This window comes from Eutrigla gurnardus (assembly GCF_963514095.1).
Source record: "Eutrigla gurnardus genome assembly, chromosome: 1".
In the NCBI taxonomy this organism is placed as follows: domain Eukaryota; kingdom Metazoa; phylum Chordata; class Actinopteri; order Perciformes; family Triglidae; genus Eutrigla; species Eutrigla gurnardus.
This window is the reverse complement of record NC_139915.1, coordinates 19,638,761-19,664,596: the sequence shown is the minus strand read 5'-3', so window position 1 is coordinate 19,664,596 and position 25,836 is coordinate 19,638,761. Positions and strand designations below refer to the sequence as shown.

Sequence of the window (25,836 nt, the reverse complement as noted above, 5' to 3'; positions counted from 1 at the left end):
ATGCAAAGAGTCCATAGCAAAGGGGGCTATCACTTAAAGGTATGGAGAATTTATTTTTCAGTCATGAACGAGTTGATTCTTCTGAATAAACGAAGGGAACCGTTCTTTTTATTACTGTGTAGATCTACAGCACCTGGTTCAGAAAAGCCTGTCTCCAAAAAAGACGTTTCCACACAACTAAACTGCAATGTGAATTCCGTATTTTGTGGTGGATTTGGTGGTCTTCATGTATCGCCAAATCGCTTCAAACGAGCCTGTGGAAGTCCACTTAGGGAGGAGGTCTGGATGGACAGTCCAAAAATCACAGGACCTTCACCAGGAGACTGATGTTAGTGTCCCGTTAGAACCAAGTACATTTATTGTTATTTGTTTTATTTCAGTTTCTTATATTTTAGCCACAAGCATTCACATATGTTTCATGTTATTATTCCACCGACCAGGGACTATATTACATTATACTGTATATTACTACTATACTACACCTGGCTCTTTGTGCATAGATCCTGTTCAAGTATGAATGTTCTATCTCTACGTTGGCTGCGTGCTCCTACCTGGGGTCCGTGTGATGTCTGGGGGTCCAGCGGGTCGCCGATCACAATCTTCTTGACGTTTTCTATGCTGCGATGCACAAACTCCTGATAAATACTTTCCTCCACAAAGATACGTGATGCAGCTGTGCAGCACTGACCCTGGTTGTATAAAGCTCCTTTCTGGGTTTCCTCCACGGCCAGCTGCACTGTACACACACACACACACACACACACCAATATACAGATATACGGGGTCGGGGTTTGTTCAAATGTTAACACACCGCTGTCAAAACTGTAATCCTCCCATTAAAAACAGGATGATTTTAGCCTGGTGACTTTCAAAGACTGATTATTGTAACTTCAGCTGAAAATCTAGTTTAAGACTTTGTAGTGAACACATAGATATAGGGAAAGAGAAGAGACTTTTTTAGGAAATGGACCAAGGAATACAGGTTGGTGGAGGGAAAAGAGTGGCAGGGAAACGGGTTGGTGGAGGGAGAAGAGTGGCAGGGAGACTAGTTGGTGGAGGGAGAAGAGTGGCAGGGAAACAGGTTGGTGGAGGGAGAAGAGTGGCAGGGAGAGAGGTTGGTGGAGGGAGAAGAGTGGCAGGGAGACAGGTTGGTGAAGGGAGAAGACTGGCAGGGAGACGGGTTGGTGGAGGGAGAAGCTGTTGACTTGGTTGTTGTCAACAATAACATTAGTAGATGACTACAGACACAAAATAAATACATACCTCAGCAAACTGCTGATTGTCATTCCTTCTTGTTTACCTTTTCTTGATTTGTGTGAAGTCACTCAAATGATTCAAACTGTTAAGATGAAAAGTGGCAAACTTATGTGTTTGGTGTGTGATGGAAGTGTTTTTCCTCTCAGTGTGTTCTGAGTGATGTGTGTGTTGTCGTCATGCTAGCATCGACTGCATGGACATCGGTTTATGCTGATTTATGCAAACTTCACACAGAAGGAACCTGGGCCGACCCGGGAATCGAACCCAGGACCCTCTTGCTGTGAGGCGAGAGTGCTACCCACTACACCACCGTGCAGCCCCTGAACATGAAACCATTAGATTTAATTTTGTGACTTTTCCCCAACCTGCCATGAGAATGGGGTGAAATTGAAGCCAGCCCCCTGAGCTACAGCATGTCTTTTTGACAGTGTGACAGACGGTGAAGTCTTATAGTGGTGAGATGACAGCAGAGGTGAGTTGTACAGAGGAAAGATGAGACTTAACAGGCCTCATATTTCAATATTTCGGAGGACTGAAGTAATGCAGTGAAACACCTGGGGATGCCAAGTAGGGAATGCCATTTAAGCCAATATTAAATAAATAAATGAATATACACATGAATAAATATGCCTATGTAATAAATCCTGAAATAAATAAATATAAATACAGATGTATTTACTTCATGGGAATTATATATGCCTATGTAATAAATCCTGAAATAAATAAATATAAATACAGATGTATTTGCTTCATGGGAATTATATTTCATTGTGCCTCACTTATTCATGTCATAGATTCCATAGTGTGAAACAACTATACAGGTCATACTTGACTACAGTGAGATGCTGGAATGCAGCATGTTGATGTTTACTTACAGTCACAGTCTGCAAACACGATGCAGGGGTTCTTCCCTCCCAGCTCCAGAGTCACTCTCTTCAGATTACTTTTGGCTGATGCTTCCTTGATCAGCTGGCCGACCTGTACACACACAGAGTCAGACCTGTGTGCGTGAATACTGCACAAATAACTGCTTTACATAAACGTAGTAATACAAGAGTCTTCAATTATTGAGGATATTTAAGACCTGAAACCGTCTTTCCTTTTGAAAACAAACTTCTGAGGAATTCAAACTAATTGTGAGTGAATAATAGTTTTTAGGAAAGTCTACAGTATTTTAAAGATACTGAAATTAATTTGAATAAGAATTGCAATGTTGCAAAGTATTTATACATTTCACTTGATCTACATCGCTGCATTCAGAGTTGCCAAATCAGATTTATACTATCTAAAATTGAACAAATATCTGCTCAATAAATGAACCATATCTTACATGGAGAGTAACCACTTTGCCAGGGGACTAAGAAGTGAATAACTTCTCTGCTCTGAGGGAAGTACTTTCTGTATAGTCAGGTGCAAATATGACTTGACCCCCAAAAAACCTAACAAAAGGTTTCTCAGTGGATTATAGTAGTATCAGATGTACTTATAAACATACTAAAAGTTTACCAAAGTGTGATACTCAGAAAGGCCCCATTTTCAAAATGGCGGCCGCCAGGTCCTTAAAATGACTATTAGTCCTTTGTATTCCTCCTAGACCAGGAATGCTAGTGCCTGATACATGTTTTAACCATTTAATATTCTAATTAGCTTTATGTGCATGATAAATAAGTGATTACAAGTACAATTATATATTTAAGTGATTGTTTACAAGCATATTTATTACATTTACATTTAGGTCATTTAGCAGACGGATTTGTCCAAAGCGACTTACAATAAGTACATTTGTCAAAAGAAATAAAGAAAGAAACCACAACATATCATTGCCAATAAAGTAACAGCTTAAAATATAACAAGTGTTAGATCCTCATCTGAGTAAAGTAGTAGTTGTTCAGCAAACATACCTTAAGAACAGTAGTGCTATGATCAAAGTGCTATAGGTAAGGGTGTTTGGTCGGGAGTTCGTTCCACCACTGAGGCGCCAGAACAGAGAAGAGTCTGGACTTTGCTGAGCAACATTTGTTTGATTTCAGCGATGGTGGTACTAGCCGGCCAGCTGAAGTAGAGGAGCGAAGTGCTCGCTTCGGGGCGTGTGGTTTGACCAGTGTTTGAAGGTAGATGGGTGCCGTTCCATTGATGGCCTTGAAGGCCAGTGCCATCGTCTTGAATTGGATGCGTGCTGCAACGGGGAGCTAGTGGAGGTCACGGAGGAGGGGGGTCACATGGGAGAATTTGGGTAGATTGAAGACAAGGCGTTCTGCAGCATTCTGGATACGCTGCAATGGTTTAGTCGCCGAGGCTGGGAGTCCAGCCAGGAGAGAGTTGCAGTAGTCAAGGCGGGAGATGACCAGTGCTTGGACCAGGAGTTGCGTTGCATCCTTTGTGAGGAAACTCAGAATCCTGCGGATATTGTAGAGGGCAAATCTGCAGGATCAGGCCACAGCAGTGATGTTGGGAGTGCAGGATAGTTGGTCATCAAGGATTACACCCAGGTTCCTTGCAGTTGAGGAAGGCAATACTGTGATACCCTCGACAGTGACCGACAGGTCCATGCAAGGGCAGTCTTTCTCTGGGATTAAGAGGAGTTCGGTTTTATTCAGATTAAGCTTGAGGTGATGTGCAGTTGTCCAGACAGAGATGTCTGCCAGACATTCCGAGATGCGAGTTGCAATGTGAGTGTCAGAGGTTGGGGGGAAAGAGAGGAATAGCTGGGTGTCATTTGCATAACAATGGTAAGAGAATCCATGTGATGTGATTACAGAGCCTAGTGATCTGGTGTATAGTGAGAACAGAAGCGGACCTAATACTGAGCCTTGAGGGACAGCTGTGTCCAGAGAACAGGGTTTGGACATGGAGCCATTCCATGTGACCTGAAAGGTGCGATTTTGTCAGGTATGATGTGAACCAGGTTATGTGAAAAATAAGTACAATTTCCCTGAAGTAATTGCATATTTCTCCTTTCTTGTATCGTTTAGCCTTGTATTGGTGGTTTCTGTGGTTCATAACCATTCTTTCAATTCCAACAAAGAATAAATTAATTAGAATTGTGTGGTACTGTAAAATTAGTCAAAACAGGGCTGCTACGTGAAGGCTCAGTACCATTAACCCCTTTCATTTCTTTGTGTTTTTTTATATTTTTATATATTTTTCTTGCCCTTTTATATATATATTTACATTAGTCATCACACTCTTCGTCCCATAGAGGTGGATTATTGTGATTCTCACAATTCTCAAGTTGGTATGGTCCACAAGCAGGCATACATGGTAGTCCATATGCCATGCAACTGCACCGTTGTGATCGGCAGGCAGTTGTGCAATTGCAGTGGATCATCTGCAGGAGGTCTTCTAGGGCAGCAGTCTTGCTGGTCATAACTGTCAGGAACCGGTTCTCCACCAGTTTCCATCCTCAATCCACTGTGTTCATGTCAGCTTCCTTTCCAATCCAAACCATGATCTGGAAGTAAACTCTTTGGCAGTGGTATTTGGTTGAGGACTCAGTTGGAGGCAGACGTTCTTGAGCAACAAATGATTTGGCGGTAACAATTTTCTTGCTAAAAAGGTTGTACCTCAAAGAGGCAAGTGAATCGTTACTCTTTCCGCCAAACAAAACTGCCATGGCCTTGGTCCCATGGTTCTCTATGACATCGCTTGCTTGATGTTGGAGCAGAAACACATTTGCACAGGACTGAATGGTTGAGTCCCGATTCACAAGTTTCTGGAATGCTGTCTGTTTGCTAACACTAAAAATGCGGGACGTTGTATCGCATCCTGTGAAGGCGTGTATAAACAGCAACTGGGAACACAAGTCACTACCCAAGACTTGTTTCATCTCACTATTGTACACTTTATTAGCTTTGGACTTGTCTGAGCAAAAATAGAGGCCTCTGTTGTTCATCCCAGCATAGTAGAGGAGAAGAATGAGTAGGTCTGTATCCTCTCCTATCAAGGTTGTTGGCTGATGTTCTGAGGCCTTGACTGCAGCTTTGACAATGTCCACATCTGCATCAGCTAATGCATTGATAACAGTGCAGCCCTTTTTCTTCAGCTCCACGGTCATACGATTGATAAACTGCTTGGTTCCTGTCCCAGTGTCCCCCCTAAGGCCTTAAACCCTGAACCCTCATGTACTTAAATAACATCACCTAGTAAGGGAGCACGTTTGAGCCCCAGAGTTTGTTTGACGAGTGTGTTTTAGCCCGGTCCACTTGCTCCGCTCTGGCGCAGTTGGAAGAGGTGAGCAACAGTATTTTGAATATTTTCAGTACAGTTGTTCATGCACAAGCACATGCACAGGTACGCAACGTGGTTATGTAATCGATCGGCCGTTCCTCTCATTATCACAACTTATGTGTTCAACTCAGATCCCCTGTCTATTGAGGCGATTTCTGAAAATACTGTTGATGACTGTGTAGGACACAGATGGATTCTGGATGGGGCTTGGGCTTCAGACTCGTGGTGTGAGCGGTACCGGAGCGGAACCGGACTGGGACTTAGGCTTCAATCTGTCCTATTACACTTTTTTGCTTTTTCCCCTGATCGGTTTGTCCTACAAGATGAGAGGTAATTGTCAAATCATCTATTTACTCATTTCTGTCATTCTGTTCTGATTTAATGTGTTTTATGTTCCATATTAAACCCTTAATGTAAGTGTTTTTGTTTTAATTTAATATGTTAGTCTGTACACCCATGTACCGTCCTCTTTGTTTACCTTTTTTTTTAAGCCAGGTCCATGGTAACCCCATGTTTAACATCGCAACGCTATGAATTGTGAGTAATTCCCTCAGGCAAAGGCTGCAGACATAAAGAGTACATAAAGGGCAGTGGAACACAACTAAACCCTCATGGATGTTAGTGTGGACATTGTGATTGGGCCCTATACTCGTTATTAGACCACGAGCATAACCGTCTCTCCATACACTGCGTCACTCTGACCGAATGCAAAAACCTCTGTGGTGTGCGGAAATGCCAACATTCTTATCTGCAAACTGGATTTGACTGCAGGTGGATTATATATCATATATATGCATTTGAGAGTATCTTTAGACTTTAGTGTCTTCTTGTCAAACACACCTCTGTAGAACCAGTGAAGGCCACTTTGTCGATGTCCATGTGGTTGGCGATGGCTGCTCCTGCTGTCGGACCAAACCCTGGAACGATGTTGACAACTCCAGGAGGGATCCCCGCCTGGAATGGTAGCCCAGAGTGCATGTTAGTGCTGGGAGTCAACAGCTTGAAGGTCCATACCAGTCTAATTCTGACTTCTCTCCATTAGAAGAAATGCTTCCTGTCTTCAACACATCCTGTGTACATCAGTGTCTGCAGTGTTTACTTTAGTAGATCTCAGCCTCCCTGTTTTAACCTCTGTTCAGTGTCATTCATGTTGAAACAGTGTAAAAACACTCTATGAGACTGTTAAGTCTCTGGGTTTATGTAAGGCAAACACGTGAAAATCACAGCATTGTTTATTTGATCAATAATCACTGTATTCCTCTAATAAAAGCCATTCAAATTCACACATTGATCACATCTGCGTCTGAAACTAGAAGCAGGTTTTGGGTTCACTTGTTGTTGATGTCGACTGCTCCCACTTTACCTAAGTGGCGTGGGTGGAGCTAGCCGCTAATATAAAGTTCAAGAGAGTCTCAATCTGGTGTACTCTGACCTCGATAACAAGCGCACTCTCTTTTTACTTCCTGCACAAGGACACATGTTCCCTTGGCTGCATCCCCTTGGCCAACAGTACTGGCTGACTCTGATTGGACTTTGTAACCAGGAAGTGGTGAGATAAACAAGGTGGTGTGTGTGTATATATACACTCACCGGCCACTTTATTAGGTACACCTGTCCAACTGCTTGTTAACGCAAATTTCTAATCAGCCAATCACATGGCAGCAACTCTATGCATTTAGGCATGTAGACATGGTCAAGACGATCTGCTGCAGTTCAAACCGAGCATCAGAATTGGGAAGAAAGGTGATTTAAGTGACTTTGAACATGGCATGGTTGTTGGTGCCAGACGGGCTGGTCTGAGTATTTCAGAAACTGCTGATCTACTGGGATTTTCACGCACAACCATCTCTAGGGTTTACAGAGAATGGTCCGAAAAAGAGAAAATATCCAGTGAGCGGCAGTTCTGTGGGCGCAAATGCCTTGTTGATGCCAGAGGTCAGAGAAGAATGGCCAGACTGGTTCGAGCTGAAAGAAAGGCAACAGTAACTCAAATAACCACTCGTTACAACCGAGGTATGCAGAAGAGCATCTCTGAACGCACAACACGTCGAACCTTGAGGCGAATGGGCTACAGCAGCAGAAGACCACACCGGGTGCCACTCCTGTCAGCTAAGAACAGGAAACTGGGGCTACAATTCGCACAGGCTCACCAAAATTGGACAATAGAAGATTGGAAAAACGTTGCCTGGTCTGATGAGTCTCAATTTCTGCTGCAACATTCGGATGGTAGGGTCAGAATTTGGCGTCGACAACATGAAAGCATGGATCCATCCTGCCGTGTTTCAACGGTTCAGGCTGGTGGTGGTGGTGTAATGGTGTGGGGGATATTTTCTTGGCACACTTTGGGCCCATTAGTACCACTTGAGCATCGTGTCAACCCCACAGCCTACCTGAGTATTGTTGCTGACCATGTCCATCCCTTTATGACCACAGTGTACCCATCTTCTGATGGCTACTTCCAGCAAGATAACGCACCATGTCATAAAGCGCAAATCATCTCAGACTGGTTTCTTGAACATGACAATGAGTTCACTGTACTTCACTGTGGCTTCCACAGTCACCAGATCTCAATCCAATAGAGCACCTTTGGGATGTGGTGGAACGGGAGATTCGCATCATAGATGTGCAGTTGACAAATCTGCAGCAACTGCATGATGCTATCATGTCAATATGAACCAAACTCTCCAAGGAATGTTTCCAGTACATTGTTGAATCTATGCCACGAAGGATTAAGGCAGTTCTGAAGGCAAAAGGGCGTCCAACCCGGTACTAGCAAGGTGTACCTAATAAAGTGGCCGGTGAGTGTATATATATATATATATATATATATATATATATATATATATATATATATATTACCTATCAGCCTCGTACTATGCTTGCAGAAATGCAAATGTCACATGGTTAATGTTGTGAAACGATTAGATTGGTTAGGTTTAGGCAACAAGATGATGGTATGTGTTCAAATCTGTAATAACGTAACAATGTAACATAACAATGGCATATAAATAAAATACATTTTTATGTAATGTTACGTAACAAGGGTTAAGTGAACGTTTGCTTTTGGTTTCACATGGGACACGACCAACTGTCTGCTGGGTGAAAGTACTATGTTGGTTTTACCAGCCCTCCCACCAGCACTTAGTGGCCTTTCTTGCTTGTTAAACTCATTATTAAACCACCTTTACTCTGACTGAACAACATTCAACCTATCGGAAATGATTTGTTGTGGTTTCTTTTTTTTGACAAATGTACTTTGTTTTGGACAAAAGCGTCTGCTAAATGCCCTAAATGTAAATGTAAATGTTTGTAGAAACATACAATGCTAACATTTTCCTGGTGAATGGGCTGATACAATGGTTCGTACTATTTGTTATGAAAAGTTATATTATGTTTTTTATAGCGAGCTTCTGTAGTGTTGGAACTACTTGGATGTTTCAGAAAAGACTGTGGTTTGGTTTGGATGTCAGCAGATGAAGTTGTTTTGAAGTTGTTAGCAGATCACAGTGACAGTAAAACCTATAATTACAGTGAACATGTGAGTGAAATGTAAACCTTTCTTAAACTGTGATTATGTCCAGTGAAGGATAAGGACCGGTGGGAGTCCGATCCACACATAGTTGAAGTGTTCAGGTCCAGATGGTACCCCCTGCCGGGAACAGTCTCTATGAAAACCTAACAGCAGTCTTTTCACATGAGAAGCACACAAGCCCAGAATCTGTTCAGGAATGTTTAAAGTTGAAACCTCTGTCAGCCTAATATCAGACCTCTTTGATGAGCGATCCAACATGAAGGGCGGTGAGGGGGGTCTGCTCTGCTGGCTTGATGACCACAGTGTTTCCACAACTCAGGGCCGGTGCCATCTTCCACATGAACATCAGCAGAGGAAAGTTCCACTAGCATAGACATAAGAACACATGTTAGTATGTCACATACAGTCACATTAAACAGTTGATCAGCTGTTAAATTAGCTGTTGGGTCACTTTTGAACTTCCATCCCTCCAGTGACTATTCAAAAATGTGAGAAGTCTGTAGGCCAAATTGTCATTATTTTGGGCCTCTCTTTCATTCAATCGACCAGGCAACAATTTCTACTAAATGATGATATTCTGGTTATGAGTCAAAAGAGCAAATATAACTAAGGGATGCCTCAATTATGATTTTTACCTGCCGATATCAAGCATCAATGGGCCATATCATCCGATACAGGCCAAAGATTTCTTTTTCAAAATCTTCCTGAAAAATCATTCAACCACACCGAAGTCAGTAAACCATCAAAAAGTCTAAATGTTACCTTTTTACTTTGTTGTTGTCAACTATACTGGTTATTTCCATAAAAACGCAAAAATCACATAATTAGGAAACAAAAGCTTAAAATGGTTAAACATTAGTACTTTAAATGATGTACTATAAGCTGCTTAGAGGAGGTTAAACAAGTCATAATTACCTCTCTAATATCTATTTTATATTGCTGTGAAAGTATCTCCTTCAGACAACTGGATTAATTCAAGTTTTTCGATAAAACTCAGTTTTACTAGATTACACTGAACACATCATGAAGGCATTGTAATTTACCTTTGCTCAATACTAATGTTGACTCATTTTACTGAATAGAGAATGAACACATCATGATGTAACTGAATGGAACCTCCGTTAGCGTTAGTTGTTAGCTCCGGTGCTGCTAATGTTACTAGTTCTTCTCCTTTCACCACATTTTGTTGAGCTTGCAATTGCATATTTTTACTGAATAATGATAACGATAGTGAAATCCGTGTGTCACTACGACGCAAAACAGTGGCACTATATTTTAGCATCAGAAATGACATTATAAGTCGTAAAGAAAACTTGAACTGAAAAAGTAAACACTGGCATTGAAGCACTTTTATTTACACTGAAAAAAGTTCCGCCGTCATGCAGCAATTGGCCAAAGATAAGATGCAAGTTTCCTTTTTGCATTCTTCATACAAATACATGTTGTGTACGTCCATGTGCAACTCTGTGACTGTGTTGTTCTCGTCCTATCTTCCAGTGTGCCTGTTAATTAACACAGTCAACTTTTAATGTGGTGGAAACAGGTTATATAAACTGGTTGGATTGATGTGGCACCTGTAGTGATGCAGACATTTTACCTGACTGAGGTGGTGACGAGGGGGCTGAGCCTGCAGGAAAGTGTCAGTTTACCAGTCCAACCCTCACCTTGGTTTATGAGTTTTTGGGTGGTGGAAATATGAGACACAGGTGTTTTGTGGCGCGGCTCACCTTCAGGGACAGGGTGGGAAGTTTGGACATCTGAAAGGCGCTCAGAATCGAACCCCTGCCGCCTCACACTGATTCGGCCATATATTAGGGGCACCACCATGGTGGATGGGTCAAACAAACACTAGACTTTCACTGAAGAGACAGCAGTGTGAAACCATGTCTAATGTATGCCCATAGCTTTTATAAAGTAAAATATTTAATAATTTAAAGCCAAACCATGATGGTTTTGTTTTGTTTTGTTTCAATTTACAACATATACAACTATTTAAAACTGCGACCATAATCCAGGAGAAAATACATTTACCTCTAAACCTAATTGAGTATGCCTGGCCTTCTAAAAAGTACGTTCCCACACAAATAATCTGCATTGTGAATTATGTTTCAAGGTAAATGTATTTTTGTTGCAGTTTGTTTTTGACTTATCACAAATGTGTTTCGATTGATAGTCCATGTAGGGAGAAGGTCGGGTGGTGGATGGGTCAAACAAACACAGGACTTTCATGCAGGAAACAGCTGTTAGCGTTCTGCGGGAAACCAAGCCATGGTGACTTTAATTTCATTTATGTCCATAGCTTAAATGTAGTAATTTAAAGCCAAACCATGTTTTTTTAACTAAATCAAACCAAGTAAAACATTATTCAGACAATTTCAGAGTATCTAAATATGACAAGCAGCTCCTGCCATTCCACTTTTCCTGTGCTGAAGAGATAAACAACATGTAGGCCATCAACCTTTCAAACGCAACAAGAATCACTTCGACTTGGGATTCACTGGCCACAGTGATGAGGTGGTTTTCTCCTCATATGGACCAGAGGATGCGAGTAAGAATAGGGACAAAGACAACTAACGTCATTTGGAATACGCACGGCTGCAGGAATATTAAGACAAAACCACTAATATTTGGTGCATGTAAACAGTAATTGACAGTCATATTCGCCCACTGTTTTTATCTCATTGTAAACTCACACTGCATATTTTGGGTTCAAAGAGGATGAGTCTATAATAATATATATATAATATAGAGAATATTTTCTTTAAAATATCCCGATACAAGCTTTTGTAAACAGTAGCTTATGTCTGTCACCCACTTGTAATAATAACTGCAAACATCTCCAATGGAAAAAATAAACTACATGAGAGGCACAAGCTGGGGCTAATAATCCAAGCAAAACACACACATTATCAGCAGTTTGGTTTTCCCAGAAAAATCCCCTTTATCACTTGGATGTTGGTCTGGAGAGAATATACAAGATAATAAAAGGGAGCAATGGGAGATCATTCAAAGTAAACACATTCAGAAAAGAGGTCATGTATTTTCCAGCTGCTCATTTCCATGTTGGAAACCAATGGACAAATAATTGAGCACTCAAACCCAAATTAGACAGCAACACATGTGAGTGCTGCATATTTATTGTTTAGGCATTGTTAACTTTTACAACATTTGGAGCCATTAAGGGATCTTGGGATCACAAGTGAGTAGAAAGGACAATGACTCATGCTGTGTGCGCGCCAGCAGTACTTTCAGTAATGAAATGTCTTTTGGTATAAATTTCACTTTTATGATATAATCTCCCACGTCAAACAACAGCCGTTTTGTTCCTTTGTTGCCAAAGCAACATTAGAGGTTATAGGCTTATGCTCAAAGATAAAACCGAATGGCATGTATTCTGTAATGATGTCGAAATTATACATATGGGTCTGCTTGGATGTATCACAAAGTACAACACAATGTTGTGAATCACCAAACATTGCCCTACCCTAAATCCCTAAGTTACCCTAAGTTATAATCAAAAGGAGAAAAAAAAAGTAGATATATTTTCCGATGTGTGAAAGTAAATCCAAGCTGTGTGTTCTTGGAAGAACAGCCCTGAAGGGATTAACAAAGAGCAGATCTTGTTTAAGTAGAGCAAAGATTAAGATAAGGTTTCTGGTCCACTTAGCAGGGTTTTATTTCATCCTCACATCCAGACAGTGCTTTCAATCAAGTGCAGTCATCTTACTTGAACTACACGTTTATGATCTGTGCTTCTCTGGAACGTTAAGTTCAGTCTTCAGTGGTTCCAATTTAGCCAAAATATATAGTTCCAAGAAAGCCAGGGATATTGGCAGTGTAAATGACAGAGCCATTCACTGCTGTAACGTGCTGAAGTGTAAAGGGCCTGCAGCGTCAAAGGCACACCGTGACATTTTGGGGAATACCACAAAAATATATAATAAGAGCAGAACAGATTAATTTTTTAACTGTTTTCAGTGGTCATTTGATAAGTACAAAAGAAAATGCTAATTGTTGTTTGTTGTCATGGTGACAGCACCAGTGGGGATGTTAAGTGATGTCGCAGCTCACCAGGAAGAGAGAGGACGCAGCTCTGGAGACAGACGGCTCACTAGTTAGCTAACTAATAGTGGCCATTTTTATGTGAAGCATTGGCATTGTGACTGTTGTAGCAGGACACTTCTGTATAAAGTGTACGGACTTACAGCAAGTGGTGGACTCACTGAGCATTTCCAGTAACAACTATCAGTAGAGTCACAACGTTACTAAGCTCAGAGAGACAGACTGGATGAGTAACATTTAACAGCGATATGCTTCATCCACGCAGTCAGCTCTCAGCGCACCTGCGCCACGCCGACGGGGTGTGTCCGCCTGGACTTTGCAAGTTTCGTGCACCGCGCAGGCTGGCGCAGGCTCGCGCAGGCACACCCCCCGTCACTCCCACTGGCGCAAGTGGGAAAGAGGGAGGAGAAGAAGGCGTGAATGGGAGACGAGGAGGAGACGAGGAGGAGACGAGGCGTGGACTGGGATTAATACAGCCGATTCAGATCTTCACCAATCAAATGAGCTCCTCTCCTCACCTTTAATGCGTTAGGGGAGGTTCAGTGCACTTGACAACCCGATGACAGAAGCAGCGCCGCCGCTCCCACCACGCGCATCACGCGCTGTGCGTGCGTATCATAATAATAACAATGCCGATATTATTAAAAACAGGAGAAAGAGAGGGAGATGTTTTGGTCCGAGAGGCTGAGTTTCCGTTACGCGTGCAATCCGCCTTTGATCTGACGTCAGATGTGACGGGACAATCTATATAGATATAAATTCACGTGTTGATTCAATTAGTTGCATTAAATAGTGTTTGTTGTGATTATGTATTGCATTTAAATGTGCCTGGAACTGTGGAAACCTGCCTGTGAGATCTCGGTGACGTGTGCGCACTGCGCGCCGTCAGCCATACTTCCACTCCGCCAGCTGTGATTCGCCTTGAATGAATGGACTTTATTTTCGCCTTGCGCCTTGCGGTGAGGCTTTTTGCCACGAAACTTCCGCTACGCCAAGCTGAATCTGTGACTCCCCCTGCTGCGCCGCCACACCCATCTTGGCGCAGGCGATCCACCAAACTGCCAAACTGACCGTGCGCAAGGCTGCGCGGGTCGAAACTTGCATTATGCCGGCTCCGCCACCCTGCGCCGCCCTGTGCTGCGCCACGAAACTAGGGCCCTATGTGTCGGCACTAGCACATGTTACGCAAACTTTTGAAACGCTTCAAAAAAGAAATGCAAATTAGGCACATTTCCGGTTTGGCGCAAATTAACTTGGATACGTAAAGCGTACTTTCATCAGAAGTTGGTGGCCAATTGTTCTGAAATCTCAATAGTGCAAAAAATGTCTCATCGGGTCCATTTGTCCGATAGCCTGTGCAAAATTATCTTTTAAATTGAAAAACATTGCATGTGTATTTTATGACACAATTCCCTTTACCCTGCAAGGAGCCTCAGACTGGGAGTTGAGTGTGGACCTGAAGAGGAAACTTGTCTTCCCACAGGAGGTGGCAGTGACCTCCCTTCGACCAGATATGGTCTTGCTATCCAGGAGCACAAAAACAATTATTGTTGCTGAGCTCACGGTACCCCGGGAAGAGAGGCTGGCCACATCCCACCAACTGAAGAAAGCCAAATACCAGGACCTAGTCGACGAAGCTGTGTTAAAGGGGTGGCATGCAACCAGCTATCCCATTGAAGTTGGCTGCCGCAGGTGAGCTACTTCCTGCAGAGGGTGGGGCTGGAACCCAAACAGCTGAAGAAAGCCACCAGGGACATAGCCGCAGCAGCCGAGTCCAGCTCAAGATGGCTGTGGCTGAAGAGAGCCCACAGTTGGAACCCTTCTGCAGGTGAAGGCTAGTCGGTCTTTGCTGGCCCACTCAGGCGAGGTGTTCAGGTTAAGGGGTGAAACACCTGAGACCCTGAGATCCCTGCTGACGATGCGGAAGGGTTCCAACAATGTGGATGCTCAAAGGAATTCCATCTTGGAAGAAGATCTGCATCACCGTAGTTAGCGTAGTTCCTAGTTGTAGCTCGTGGTAAAGCATTTTTGATGTTTACTTCACCTCAAACAGGGTCAAAAAATGATTTGTCTGTCACCAACTGATTAACGTTCATATATTATATATTTTTTCAGGACAATATCATCCATACTGTAGTTAGACATACAGTAGGCCAGGTTGGCATCACAACCGTGTGTTGGACTCAAGTTATAAATTAGATATTGTTACTGTTCTGATTTTTAAATGCTTATCAAGAACAGATGGTATTACAGCAGAACAGTCAGCCATCCTGAAGTACTTTTACTGGACACACACACACACACACACACACACACACACACACACACACACACACACTGTAACAGTACATAAACAACAATGTTATGTGTTGTTTTGTTTGATTTTATTTACAGTGTGAATGTGTGCGTTTCATTTTCACACCAAGCCAAACTACGGTCATAACAATTGCTATTATATGTTATTGCTCATAAATTGAAACCAGATCCCCTCTACACTTACCGGAATGATGGCTCCACATACGCCAACAGGCTCATGTTTGGTTAAACACATGAAGGTTTCATCTGTGAAAAAAAAACAGAAACAGTACACTGTGATCCACTGTCACTGCAAGTATCTTGTTTTTGTTTCTTTAAAAATAACACAATGAGTAGCACAATGAGGTAGTTTTTAGGTGGTAACTGCGGGTTCTAAACAGTGAAGCCAAGCTGAAGTGCCTTAAACTGTGATTCTCTCTGCTGGTCATCAGGGGGTGACTCCTCTGATTGTATAGAAGTTTATGAGAAAATGAGCCTACTTCTCTCTTGATGTATTATCTCAGTAAACATTGTAAACATGAGTTTATGGTCTCAAATCTCTAGTTTCAAGTCTTCTTCAATCCAGCATGATGTTCATTTAGTACATTATGGTCCATTTAGAGTCAACAGACAAGAAAGCAGGGGATGCTCTAGGGGGTGGGGCTTACCTGCTGATTGACAGGTTGCTACCAGGCTACCAATGCAATTAGCTACTTAGCTTAGCTGTACTTACACTTAGCTGTAAAGTTGACATTGAATTATGAACAGCTTCACACCAGAATCCAGATGGATCCAGATCCAGTAAGGGTGCTGCTCTGCTGCTTGTGTTCTTCAGATCCACCCTTCGCTCCTCCACAGTCCAAATATGGTCACTTCCTTCCCCGATTGCAAAAAATTACAAGATGGCAACGGCCAAAATGCCGAACTCAACACTTCAAAACTGTAGTCCACAAACCAACGAGTGACGTCATCATGACTGTCAACTTCCTATATCAAATTTGTGGTTTATACATAGTGTTTTTAGCCACAGAAGCTAGAGCATATTTATCTTCTGTACTGTCAGTATTCCCCAGTGAAATGGATATTTGAGTCAGTTACAAGAGAAATTTAGATAAAATCCTTTGCATTTGATTGGAGTGCAAAAAAAGTGGGCAGGCTTAGATTGTAGAAATGTAAATGTGCACTATATGAATGGTGATGTGTGAAGGTAAACAGAAAGTTGTTCAGTTAGCTCAAAGTTAAAACGATGACATTTCTGAAGTCTGAGATGTAACACTGCTGACTGGTGTTCTCTTCCTGTGGTTTTTAAACTGCGACCATTTCTGAACCACAACCAAGTGTTTATCATCATACCCAGGGTGACAAACTGGTCCCCTAAACCTAAGTAACCTTGTTAACATGAACCAAGAGGTTTCCAAAGCTAAGCCTTTAACATCACCTTTGTTTTCCATTTTAAACAGTCCATCACATCAGAAACCACTTCTATGTCATTCTGGAGTGTATGGACAAACAACTTGTGGTTTCTTGAATTTAATAGCCTTTTATTTAAAAAAAATCATGATACACATTGCTCCTTCTTTACGAGACTAAAGTTGTACTGTATATGGATGATAACTGGTCAAACCTGGCATGCCAGTCTGCACTCTGACCTTCTCCAGTTTCCCTTATGACTAATCCCAGACTGGGAGACTACCCTACAGCAGGACTCATCTCCAGCTGCTATCTTTGAGCTGCCATCAGTGTGTAACACAAGATTCAGACAGGTAGCCCCAGGCTGACTGTAGCCTGCTAAGCTAACACCTTCTACATAGAAAATCAGAGACAGGAAGATCTGGATTGATGGAGCTACATCAAAAAACACTTTTGAAATTAGCAGATTTGATCAATTTGAGTAAATTTGTGGTCATTTATCTAGTCAACCTCATGCGGAGTGCCACAGGGGATTGTCTTTGTTCTTCTAGCATTTAGCATATTTATAATTTGGTGTGAATTACTTGGCTTGGTATAAGGCCATCACACGTTCATGTATGATCTTTAGAGTTGTTTTTTCAAAATCAAAATTCAGGATAAACTGTGTGTAGGCAGGGCTTCCACTGGCAACTGTTTGGAGAAATTGTCAACCAATTCTTGCCAATTCAATGTCACTGATGGCAATTGTATTTTCAGTTTGGCCACCAAAAGCTGATACCAGGGGACTATTGCACAAAACCTAGATAAGGGATTTCCCAGTCATCCTAGCTGAAGTTATCCGTGACCCGGTTGCATGAAAGCATGTCTCATATGTTATGGAATAAGTTACCATGGAGATTTATCCTGTGGAGCTAGCCTGCTCCAGACCAAGCTAACATGATCTATCAATCTGATCTGTATCTCAGTTACTTTGTTGGGAAACCAACATGTTCATTACAGTTATTCCACTGCTCCTTACAATTTACCATCCAGTGGAGTAGCCTGCTGTTATTATTTAAACACTGTGACCATTGTTTTACATTCATTCAACCTATATTCATACATTTTATTCAATTATGCAGATCGTCATGGGAACAGTTATAATTGTGTTCAGCTGTTTATATTGTTCAGTAAAAGTTTGCACCATCAGTTTAAGACCAGCGGTCCGGTAACCAGACTGTGAGTCCCCCTGGCTCCCTCTCTGTGATTCTGGGTGTAATGTATTGATAAACCACTGGGGGGGGCTGTTGTAAAGTGTGAGTTAGCCTTGTATGTTCCTCCCCAGCCACCGTACCTGTCAACATTGTTACATATACTGTAGTATTTAAACTCCAGATTAAAGCGTTACAGTAACAATATAACATCTTCTGGTTCATTAAGACACAGTTCTTCTTTTTACGGAAGAGCTTGAACTCCTCATACACCTCCATCAAAAGCTTGTGCTCAGTTTGTGGGAGTACGCCACACGCGTCATCGTCATGGTGAATTTGGGATCTGCATCAATGAATCCGTGATGGATTTCAGGGTCTAGTTGAGGAAGGATTAGTTGAACCTAGCTTCACTTAGTCAGCTGTTCATCCTGGTTTGACCTTTGTGCAACCAGTTAAGCCAGACTGCTCTCACTGGTATATGTTGAACCCAGCTTAGTCATTTATCCTGGATATCTCAATTCTGCTTTTGTGCAATAGCCCCCTGGTGGCCAACCATGTTAGCTGTTGTTGCTTGATTTGTCTTAATTCAATTATTAATTCAATTTTATTTTATTCCATTTTTTAGAATATTGTCACATTGTTTGTCTCTTTTTTATGTTGAAAAATCAATAAAGAAAGCCATAAGCCAGTGTTGATAGCAATGTAGTCTTTTAGATGGTGTGCACATTAAACTATAAGTAACCTTCCCAATATGTTTGATTTATGATGATTTACTTTTTGCTGTTGACTTAGAGCATTGTTAATGTTGACATTCGTGGTGTAGATTTATTGGTAGTTTAATGTCAACTGGACCCCTGCATCTTTGCTCTGTCTTGAAATGATTCTATGTATGGATTAATGACCAGTTTTCCAAGTCAAATAGACCATTTTGGAGGAGACATCATGTTGACATCACTGTGCATTGTGGTGGCAGAAAAACAGTGGAAATAAAGGGAATGAATGAAATGAAAAGTGATAACATTTCTTTCTCTCTTAGTGTCAATATGCAGATACAACTGGCTGAGTTATTATTAAATGACAGACTGGAAAAACATTGTGATATTTGACTGCATTTGTAGGCTCGTATTTTGAACTCACACAAGGGAGAATCCTGTGCAGCATCCTAAAAGGTATAATATGCAACCATTTCCTTTGAAACAATGTATAGACAGCTACAAGCATAATCCCTCTCAATCATCACTATGACCCATAAGATGTGTGCGGTGGAGTCTGTATCTACAGAGAATCTGCTCCCCACATCATCCCCACATCGTCAAAGTGCATCTGGACCCTACGTCAGTCAATAACCAGAGTGTGCAGCCCGCTCTCATTCCCAGATCAAATGTCAAGCCTCTCGGTGTACCGCTCACAGACCTGAGGGACGCAGGCAGGCCACAGCAGGATGAAGATGTATGTTTGTGAGGAGGTGTGGATGTGGAGATTTCTGCTTTAGAACATCAATTAACTGCGATATCAATTCCATTTCCAGGGAAACATATTTTTTGGCCTGTGTCCTGTGTTTTTTGACACATCCACCACCAAGATCTCCTCCCTATGTGGACTTCCACAGACTAATTTGGAACTCATTTGTGACATGTCAAGAGCAAACGTAATCACCACAAAATATGACCCCCTCTAAATATAATTCACAATAGAGTTAAGTTGTGTGAGAATGTAATTTTTAGGAGAGCATGAAACAATCAGAAAAATAATAATGTGCACTGCACATACTAAAAGAGAAGCTTTTCAGTGTAACAGAAAATGTTTTACTTTGGCGTCATATGCATCCAATGAAACGATCAGTCTATACAGCTCTCCCATTGAAATGTGTGTGTAGCTGGCTACAACTGAGGTATGCATGTAATCCTGATGATTGACTGGTAGTGAAACTGCTCCAGTACAAAGGTGGGGATTACTGGCTGAACGGCGAGGCATTGAGCCAATGCTGATTGTTAATCCTCACACCTCACTGATTACTATCTCTGCCTCTTCCTCTTCCTTTTGTCCTGCCGTGACTCACATCTCTCATCACTCTATTGGGATGTAATCAGGAGGAAAAGGCAGCCGTGTTTTGTCTATCTGCCGTCCTGCAGAGGCAAAGTAGGATCTGACAAGAGGGGGAAGTATTAGGAGGCTGGACCAGATCCCACCCAGGTTTAAAGACAATCCTGAACCTCCACTATACTAAGTAACTTATTTCTTTGTTAATAATTATCATGTGCACACTCTTGATGATCTTGGTATATTCATTCATTCATTCATTTTGCATCATTTTGTAAAGCGCTCAAGAGAAGGGGAAAACATCAAATTATTAATTCATGCTCGAGTATAATAGTTGAAGAATCAAATTCATCAATGCCAAAATGTTCCTCTTTTCCCAGCTGGAATGGGAAAAGAGGAGCATTTCCCATTTCCCCATTGGTTGGTGGACGATGATATTTAAGCCTTGAGTTTAGCATTTTGGCTGTCGCCATCTTGGAATTTGCAACGTGAGGAAGTGTGGACTGTGGAAGAGCAACGTGGTATCAATTATCAGGTAGCCCCGCCCCTAAAACATCCCCTGCTTTCTGGTCTGTTGGACTCTAAATGGACCATAATGTAAGAAATGAACATCATGCTGGATTGAAGAAGACTTGAAACTAGAGATTGAGACCATAAACTCATGTTTACAATGTTTACTGAGATAATAAATCAAGAGAGGAGTAGGACCATTTTCTCATAGACATGTATTCAGATGCCCCCTGAAGTTGAAAATATTAAAATAATATTTAATTTTTTTTGTACACACAACAAATGATGCCTGCCACCCTCCGGTGTAAAAACACTCTACAATACTGTTTAGTCTCTGGGTTAAGGTACCTTGTGAAAATCACTGCATTGTTTATTTTATCTAAAATTGATGTATCAAATAAAAGTTATGTTCCCTTGGCTGCATTCCATTGGCCAACAGTTCTCTGGCTGACTCTGATTGGACTTTGTAACCAGGAAGCAGTGACATAAACAAACGTGTATGAGAAACCGCTCAACGTTGGTTTACGGTCCACATTTCAATGTAGAGAGGAAGATACTGGTCAGAGAACTTCCTAACACTCCCAGTATGAATATGAGCAAACCGTACCGGGAGAAGTTGGACATCATTCATTTATGGAGACTGTTGAGTCGTATTAGTACAAGCCTGAAACTCACACAAGTCGGAGGTGTAACTTTCAGGCAATCGTTGACCTCCTTTCTACTTTGGTTCTGCCCTCTGAGCTGTCAATCACAAAGAGCCAATAGAGCCATTGGGCTGAATGTTATTATGCCTGGAAAAATAGTTCCTTACAAGAACTGAATTTGAGCTAAAAGGAGGATTTTAACGACCAGTTGAGTTTTTACTCAAATTTGACAAACATGTACAGGAACATGCTGAAACATGAATATGGACAAAACATAAACAAACAAACAAACAAAAATCTCACAATATCTAAAAGCAGTTTTGGTAAAGGTTTATGTAAGCTCGCTGGTTGATGTTGTCAATGGACAATGACATGTAGTAACAATGGTATTTTCCTTTAAATACCCTAAGGAGGGACAAACTGCTGAGAGGTTAAAAGTGTAGTTTTAAGTTTACCTAAATAAGTCAACACTTAAATGGAGAGGGATTTGTCTCTGTACTCCAAGTACTTTATGTGACACACACTCACCTACAGGGAGACTCTTGCCGTGGATCTTGTCTGTCCAACCTGCGTAGTAACGGAGGGTTTTGATGCTGCCGTCCAGGTCAATGAAGAAGGACTGCAGGAAAGGCTTCCCAGTGTCCTGCGTCTCCAGGGTCTAAAGAATGAGGACAACTAGCATCACTGTTCAAGCTCAAATCTTGGTAACTACAGACGTGTGGTTTGTGACTGTATTGCATTGACTCAGAAACTTGTTATACAAAAAAGTATTGTTGATAAGTCAGTAATCAACGGGGGTAGTAGAAGATTCATGGTGTAATGTATAAGTTAAATTTGTTTTACTCTATTCACCTGTATTCTTCAAAATGTCTGTAATTATTTACAATCCAAGGCTGTTCTCTCTGAATGCATTTTTTAAGACTCTTAGCCAGAATTCGCCGCGTCTGTAGCTCTGACATGCACCAAACCTTCCAGTTTATGAAGCTTTTTACAGAGGATCTGTTCATCATTCATAGCCTTTTTTAAATGGCTGTTAGTAGTAGTAGTAGTATTTTCTGATATGTGGAGTAATACCAGATATCCAAAAATCCCTCTTTAAAACATTTGATTCTAATATGTCAACAAAATGAAAGAATTTTGAACCTGGTTGTTGTACAGTAGTAGTAGTACAGTGCACAGATTAGAAAGTAATAAAATAATGTATCATTTGCATATTCAGATATACATTTTCAGAAAACTTTCAGAAAAATCCAAAATGAACACGCTATAAGTCATTAATTGGGGAAGTTGCATGGTGATATCTATTAGTTATTCATCTCCCCTTAAATACATATTATGAATCCTTCCAGGCCTCTTCTCATACAGTGCAGGTTGTCCATAATTTTTAGTTACAAACTGTAAACTGTATTATAAAAATTGCCAGTGAAACAGAGGACAGATACTGGATGAAGCGATGTGCCCGTTAATTACACTAAAACACAGTAGAGACTCCCGACAACGTGTATTTTTCTTCTTTTTGTCTTCTCTTTCAGCTTAGGTGCGCTGAAAAACACTAACAATGTTCGGGGAAATCCCGTTTTTTATAAATTCCGCATCTTACATATAATTCAATTTTCATTTTAAAATTCTGTGATTCCGTCTGCGTTTTCCACGTTGCGGAAATCACAGGGCCCTATTCGCCGCGCCCTCCAGTTTGAAAACCACTGATGTAAAATTTAACATAACAAGGTAATGTAACGTAACGTAACAATGTAACATAACTACTATAGATTAACAACAACCTCACTTTCTTTTCTAACATGAGGTCACATGAAATGATGTGACAGTGAATTGATAAATACATAGCTTTAAGAAACCCATGTAAAAGTTTATGATTGATTATGTTAACAATTAATGATTATGTTTGAATATATCAGTGTACCAACATCTATCATGTTTACTGGAGTTCCTTTTATTTAACAGGAAAAGTGAAAATAAGAAGCGAGTCTCTGCAGCTCCAGCAGACACTCAACCCACTGTACTACTTCACTGTACCTTTAAATGGTCCGAATCTGGTCTTTATTTTCCCCAAACATAGCTGGGAATTTAGCGTAATTAGCCATACCCTGCACACTACCACTCCAGAGCATGTTTGCAATTAGCAGTCACATGCAATCTGGTATTATTACTTCACTCACATCTGTAAGGTTTCATTTACAGATCGAAGTCTTAATGCAAGCTGGCAGCTAAACAGAGTGAACGGGCACAGCAATGAGGATTTCATTCCAAACAATCTGAAAGGGAGGGAAAGCAACATCCAGCAATCATTACAAAGAAGGAAAAAGAGACTAGGGTGGGGTCACAGTGTCATGATGTCATGCAATAATATAGGCCAATCCCTGATATGAATAAGTCAACATCATGACAGCACATGGACATTTTTCAGCTGCAGAATAGAAATCACATACGTTTGTTGCTTAGGAAAGAGAACCTATGTCTTTAATTGACCTATATTTTTATGAATGTCTGAACCAGGAGAAAACGTTCAGTTGAAACATATAGCACAGTTAGTTAGTTGTGTATTTCAGCGACTCATGGTCATTAACGGAATGTTCTTTACAGATCTGACTTTATGTAAACGTGAGAAAAGACTCAGCAAAGAGGAAGAAGAAATAAATCAGCAGTGATGGAAAGCAAGTTAACACATCTACTGCAGGTTACTAACTACAGTTGCTCTAATTCACTATTTACATTGTAAGTACACTTACATATAAAAACACAAAAAAGAGAGCTACCATAACATATTGTACAGCATTATTAATAATAATAATAATTATTATTATTAATAATTAATTATTACAAGTTAATGCCTCAGTAATAATTATTAAATAATATACTGTACAGCCATTTTTTAATTGTTATTCACCCATACTTCACCCATACTTCACCCATACAGCCATTTGCCCATACACCCATACTGAGATTTTCGATTTTGAATTTAAGTCATATTTATTTTGGTGTAAATCTAATGATTCCACCATTAATTCATTTTAAAGTTATTTGTCTTCTATAATTGACCTGAACTACAAAAAAGTAATTATTTTTCAAAGGAAAAATTGCGTTTACATTCTAAAATAGAAACCAACCGTACACGCTGTGTGCTGTATGATTGTGTGTGTGTAGGATAAAGAAAGTTCTGTGAGAGAACCCACCGCCAGCAACAGCCGGTCCCTCTCCATCAGGTCGGCCAGTCTGTGCAGCAGCCTCCCGCGACTGGACGCGTCCATTCTCCTCCACGTGGAGCCTCTCTGCCCGGCCGCCTTGGCTGCCACCACCGCCTTGTCCACGTCGTCCTACAGAAAAGGAAGAGGGCGGGTTCAGGACACAAAGTTAAATACGATGCTTTAACAGAGATTAGAATCTACCGAGCGTGCCGTGCGTACAGCACGTGCGCACAGAACGACTTTCTCTGAAAGTTTCAGGGCCCAATACGTAACTATAGTACCAAAAACAATTAGCGGAGTGGTTGTAATATTTGTTGTTCATAAATATGTCATGCTGGATTTCATATACATTCTTCTGACAAGCACAACACCTTACATTGACAGATCTTTTAATGAAGTTTGGCCACAAGTCCCCCTTATTCATTAGAGCCAAAGCAGATAAACAATGTGTAGTTAAGGTCTTAATTTTTGTGTAGGAAGCTTAAATTAAGAGTGATCATTATATAATAATAATAATAATAATAATAATAATAATAATAATAATAATAATAATAATAATAATAATAATAATAATAATGGATGCCTACTTACTTTGTCTGCTTCTTCCACATCACAGATTTTGACACCTGTTGCTGGGTTGAACGTTGGAAACGTCCTTCCACTGCTGGAAATGTGCCATTCATTGTCTATGAAAAGCTGTGGAAAGTGAGGAAGAGTGTTTGGTTTGTACATCAACTGACACGCGATTGAAATTTGCAAATTATCAGAGTAAATACTTCTTGAAGCAATTGAACTTGGTACCTTGGTGTGTCTGACCTCCTGGACTTTGACAGGCTGAGGAAAAGGCAAAGCTGGGATCCCATCAGTCAGTCCGTTCTCTGTTGATCCGTTCTGTGCCATTCTGGGTCAGCAGTACAGTCCAGGGCCAGTCTGTCTGCTTCGTCTACTCAATGCTGTCAGCACATCCACTGGCGTTTTATAAGAATGTGGAGTTCCTCCCTCCTCTCAACTCCGCCCCTCAGCTCATGAAGTGCCCTTATCAGAGGGGATTCTTGTTCTTGCAGAACCTTGGAAACATCCTGCAACATGCATCCAGTTATTACTAATGCTGTGTGAATATTGTGGAGGATATTGGCCATGTGATATGCTTTACCTCATAAACCAGAGCCCTATCCCGTAGAAGAAAAAAAATATATAGTCAAAATTAATCAGGAATAGCTCCTGAACTTTAAGGCCTATATGCATATATCTGGTCTCATGTAAAAGGTCATTCTTATTAATTTCTTAGTAATAATACAAGGATTATTAATATAACAGGTAGTTTGAATCAGTTATAAAAGCAATGACATATATTACCACCAGACATGGGTTTTAGGACTCATTGCTGCAGCACTCTATTCAGTACATATCTGTTATCTCCACATTCAACCGCCTCTCCCACAACATTACATTCCCATTCAACTAAA

At 41.0% G+C, this 25,836-nt stretch overlaps 1 protein-coding gene across 1 annotated transcript in view; it reads right to left on the bottom strand.

Moving 5' to 3' along the window:
- aldh1a3 (aldehyde dehydrogenase 1 family, member A3) overlaps positions 1–25,310 on the bottom strand; it is a 49,635-nt gene extending 24,325 nt beyond the window's left edge. Inside the window, exons 1-9 of the mRNA XM_084007162.1 lie at positions 25,172–25,310; positions 24,962–25,066; positions 24,359–24,499; positions 21,696–21,825; positions 15,579–15,640; positions 9,252–9,380; positions 6,325–6,438; positions 2,133–2,235; positions 552–736 (exon numbers count right to left, since the gene is read on the bottom strand). Of these exons, the coding sequence (XP_083863288.1) occupies positions 552–736; positions 2,133–2,235; positions 6,325–6,438; positions 9,252–9,380; positions 15,579–15,640; positions 21,696–21,825; positions 24,359–24,499; positions 24,962–25,066; positions 25,172–25,270 (1,068 nt within the window). The 5' untranslated portion in view covers positions 25,271–25,310. The remainder of the gene's footprint in view (positions 1–551; positions 737–2,132; positions 2,236–6,324; positions 6,439–9,251; positions 9,381–15,578; positions 15,641–21,695; positions 21,826–24,358; positions 24,500–24,961; positions 25,067–25,171) is intronic.
- Between the last annotated feature and the right edge of the window lie 526 nt (positions 25,311–25,836).